Source organism: Arachis ipaensis, chromosome B01 (assembly GCF_000816755.2).
Source record: "Arachis ipaensis cultivar K30076 chromosome B01, Araip1.1, whole genome shotgun sequence".
NCBI classification, from domain to species: domain Eukaryota; kingdom Viridiplantae; phylum Streptophyta; class Magnoliopsida; order Fabales; family Fabaceae; genus Arachis; species Arachis ipaensis.
This window is the reverse complement of record NC_029785.2, coordinates 7053709-7057218: the sequence shown is the minus strand read 5'-3', so window position 1 is coordinate 7057218 and position 3510 is coordinate 7053709. Positions and strand designations below refer to the sequence as shown.

General features: G+C 24.7%; 1 protein-coding gene across 1 annotated transcript in view; it reads right to left on the bottom strand.

Annotated features, from left to right (window-relative positions):
• The window catches only part of LOC107614769 (kinesin-like protein KIN-14F), a 12452-nt gene extending 9077 nt beyond the window's left edge, over positions 1–3375 (bottom strand). The window contains exons 1-2 of the mRNA XM_016316934.2: positions 3144–3375; positions 203–366 (exon numbers count right to left, since the gene is read on the bottom strand). Of these exons, the coding sequence (XP_016172420.1) occupies positions 203–366; positions 3144–3330 (351 nt within the window). The 5' untranslated portion in view covers positions 3331–3375. The remainder of the gene's footprint in view (positions 1–202; positions 367–3143) is intronic.

Below are 3510 nucleotides of genomic sequence, written 5' to 3'. Positions count from 1 at the left end.
TCTATTTCTAAATTTAATAAAATTATAAGGAATAATAGAATAATTAAATCTAAAAGAAAAACAACAAGAAGTTCTTAGAAAATGCATGCAAATAAGAAAATTATACAAGAAAAGAAATGCATGTTAGAATAAGAAAAGCTTTAATGGTTGGATAAGTTTTTGATGTGTAGAAAAGATTTGATTAGAAGAGGTGAGAGAGTACTTTGTAAACAGCACGAGGGTGGACTTTGTTGAGGAGATTGCAAAGAATGAGTCCATTCCGAAGCGCATTGCGGAATTCTTCTTCTGAAGGTTCTTTTGGGAGCAATGCTTTTGCTGCTTCATCCATTTCTCTAACCCATTCTGATGCTTCGTTTCTCCTTGAAGCTGATCACTCATATATATTCATATCAACTCATTACTTAATAACACAACTAATTCTATTTTATCATCAAATATCCCTATTTATATCATTTTTCTATAAATAAATCAGTATTCTTCTTGCTTTTTCCTTTTGTATATGCAGAACAAAGAACGAAAATATTGAAAAAAAAAAAAAGTTAGATCGAAATAACGTTTATAGTTAAAAAAAATAGTAAAATCTTATTTAAAATATTATTTATGTATAATCATTCTCAATGTAAATATAATGTATGTTAAAGTATAATGATATTATTTGATTCATGTAACTAAAACTAAATATAGTGAAATAAGGTTTTATTATTGATGTTATTCTACCAAGTTACATGCATGCATAGTTTTTATTTCTCGATTTAGAGTATGCCTATTTAATTTGTTTAGATGTTATCAATAAGGTCCATTTATTTATAGAGATAGGACATAAAAATTGGAATACAGAAATATATAATCGTGTTTGGTAGAAAAGATATGGATAGAAATAACGTGTCTAAAGACACTAAATTAGTATATTTTGTATCCATTTTAACAGAAAGAACACAGAAACACTAAAAAAGAATACAATTTATTTTTTATTTTTTTTATTATTTTTATTAATTTTTTATTATTATATTTTTTATTATTATATTTTTCATCTCAAATTTTTTAAATGAAAAAATGAGAATAAATTAAATTTTTATAATTTATTTTAGTTTTTCATCAAACAAAATATAAAAATACAAAAATTTATGTCTTTATCTTTTAATGTCTTATTTTATCCTATTTTCAGTATTTTGTCCTGTGTTCTGTTCAAAAACAAATGAACTCTAAGTGTAATCAACTAATTAATTGACCTATCTAGCTCCTTTGTTAAAAGTTCTCTTGTTTCTTCTTTACAACAATGCTCTTGAAAAATGTGAAAGTATCCTTGGAAGCAATGCAACTATATATCCAGTTGTCAAAGAATGTTCTTTCATGAAAAGAGTTGTAATAGTAATTTTTGGGAAACAGTTTTAATTAACTTTATGCAAGCTGATTTTTTCACACAGATTTGAAGGAATCAAGAAATTTTAAGCGGAGAGAGTTTTAATGTTTCCTTTTTATAGTCAAATAATTCAGATTCAATTTCAATTTCATTGGGTTTTGACTTTTTTCATTACTATAACTTGAGATTAGTTAAAAAGACCAAAGAAATAAATGACACCCCTCTAATCTAATCCTGTTTAATTACAGTTTCTTCAATCTCAATCAACAAAGATTAAAGTTAAAGTAGACAAACAATAATCATTTGTTATCACAATAATAATGTGGCATGCATCTTAATTAATTAGATAACACCAAAATTATTATATATGGCGTTTCTAGCTTTGATGAAGTGGCTTAATAGATAATGTCAAAGATTATATGCTCCAACAACATAATATATATATATATATCATCACACAAAATTTTGGACCCACACTAATATTATTTTTGTGGGGTATATTATATTACCCTTCATCAATCATCATCATGCTTTGCCATAACAATCTTTTGCTTCATCACAATATTTTTTTTCTTTTCTCTAACCAATGTTTGTTTAGTATATAGAACCAACTATTACTTTTTTGTTTTCTTCTCTTTTATTTATTTTTCTTTTATTAAATAAATGGGGTCCATGCAATGATTTGGTTGACCAAAAGAAAAAGTAAAAAAAAAAAAAAACAAATAAATTACTTTAAAAGAACAACATGAAATTTGTTTCTTTTCTTTTCCACGGGGTCATAAGAACCTAACATCACACCAAGAATTGTGCCTCAACTCAAGCATCTTTTTCCCACTCATTTACTTTTGATAAAGAATTATATCACTTTTTATTTTTGGAGTAGGAACTACACCACAATAAAAAAATAAAAAATTAAAAAGAAAAAAAAATAGCAATGAGGATAAACAATTTTCTTTGGAAAATTACTTGTACTTTTAAAATGGTCCTGTTAGAGAGGCGACAAAAATTAACTAATAATCAACAAATAAAAAATTTGTATGTCCAAATTAAAAATTCAAAGATTACATATCCAAAATTTGATCCCTTTCCAAATTAAAATTTTATACAATTAACTAATTAAGTTCGTTGTGTTGTTTGCAACTCAGTACATGCAAGAAGTGAGTAATACTATTAACAACCAATTTAATTTAAGAGTTAAAAATAAAAAAAATAATTATTAAAATAGAAATTTCATCTTTAAAGACAATAAAATAGATGTAAATAATTTAGCGTATTTATAAACATAATTTCTGTTTCCATTTCACTAGCTATGAACTCTCATCATGATCTCTTTAAACTTAATAATAACAAAGTGATATAAAGTTCAAAATACTACTATAAACAGAGAATAGTTCTTCGGCCAATGTAATTTTATAATAACTAATAATAGAAGAAATTTTAACAAAATATGTTCAACTCAAATAACAAGTTTTTGTATTTAATATGATGTTAATGTTTTTTTTAATTCTTATTTATATTAATATAAATTTGTTTAACATCATCATTGATAATTAATGCATAAAAACTATTCTCTTATAGGCATTTCTTATATCTTCTTATATAATCACATGGAAATTATTTTTAGAAGTGCAAGAAATATATATGTAGTAACCTTTTTTTTAAAGGCATTTTATAAACCATAGGATATTAATTTAGACATTAATTAGTATAGAATGATGTATGAATAAAATAATTAAAAGGAGACAATTGATTAATTAAGTGATATATGTATGTAATTAATTACCTGCTTCCTCTGCCTTTCTTTGAGCCAATTCATGATCATTGAAACTTTCCTCTAATATTGCTATGGCATTCTTTGAAGAAGCTTCATTATTATTATTATTGTTGTTGTTGTTGTTAGGAACCAAACCCTTCAATCCTCTCTTTGAAGGAGAAGTGAAAAATGGATTATGGAAGCTCTCTTGTGGCATCTTCAATAAATTATTCTCCTCTTCTCTGATACATATATATATATAGAACCAATGTAAGGATATGAAATTAGATAAATAGAATTTGTATCTATATAAATAAATCTACCAATATATGCATGATAGTAATGTATATATAGAATCAAAATTAGAATAGTTATGCATTGTGTTTGTGATTGTAAT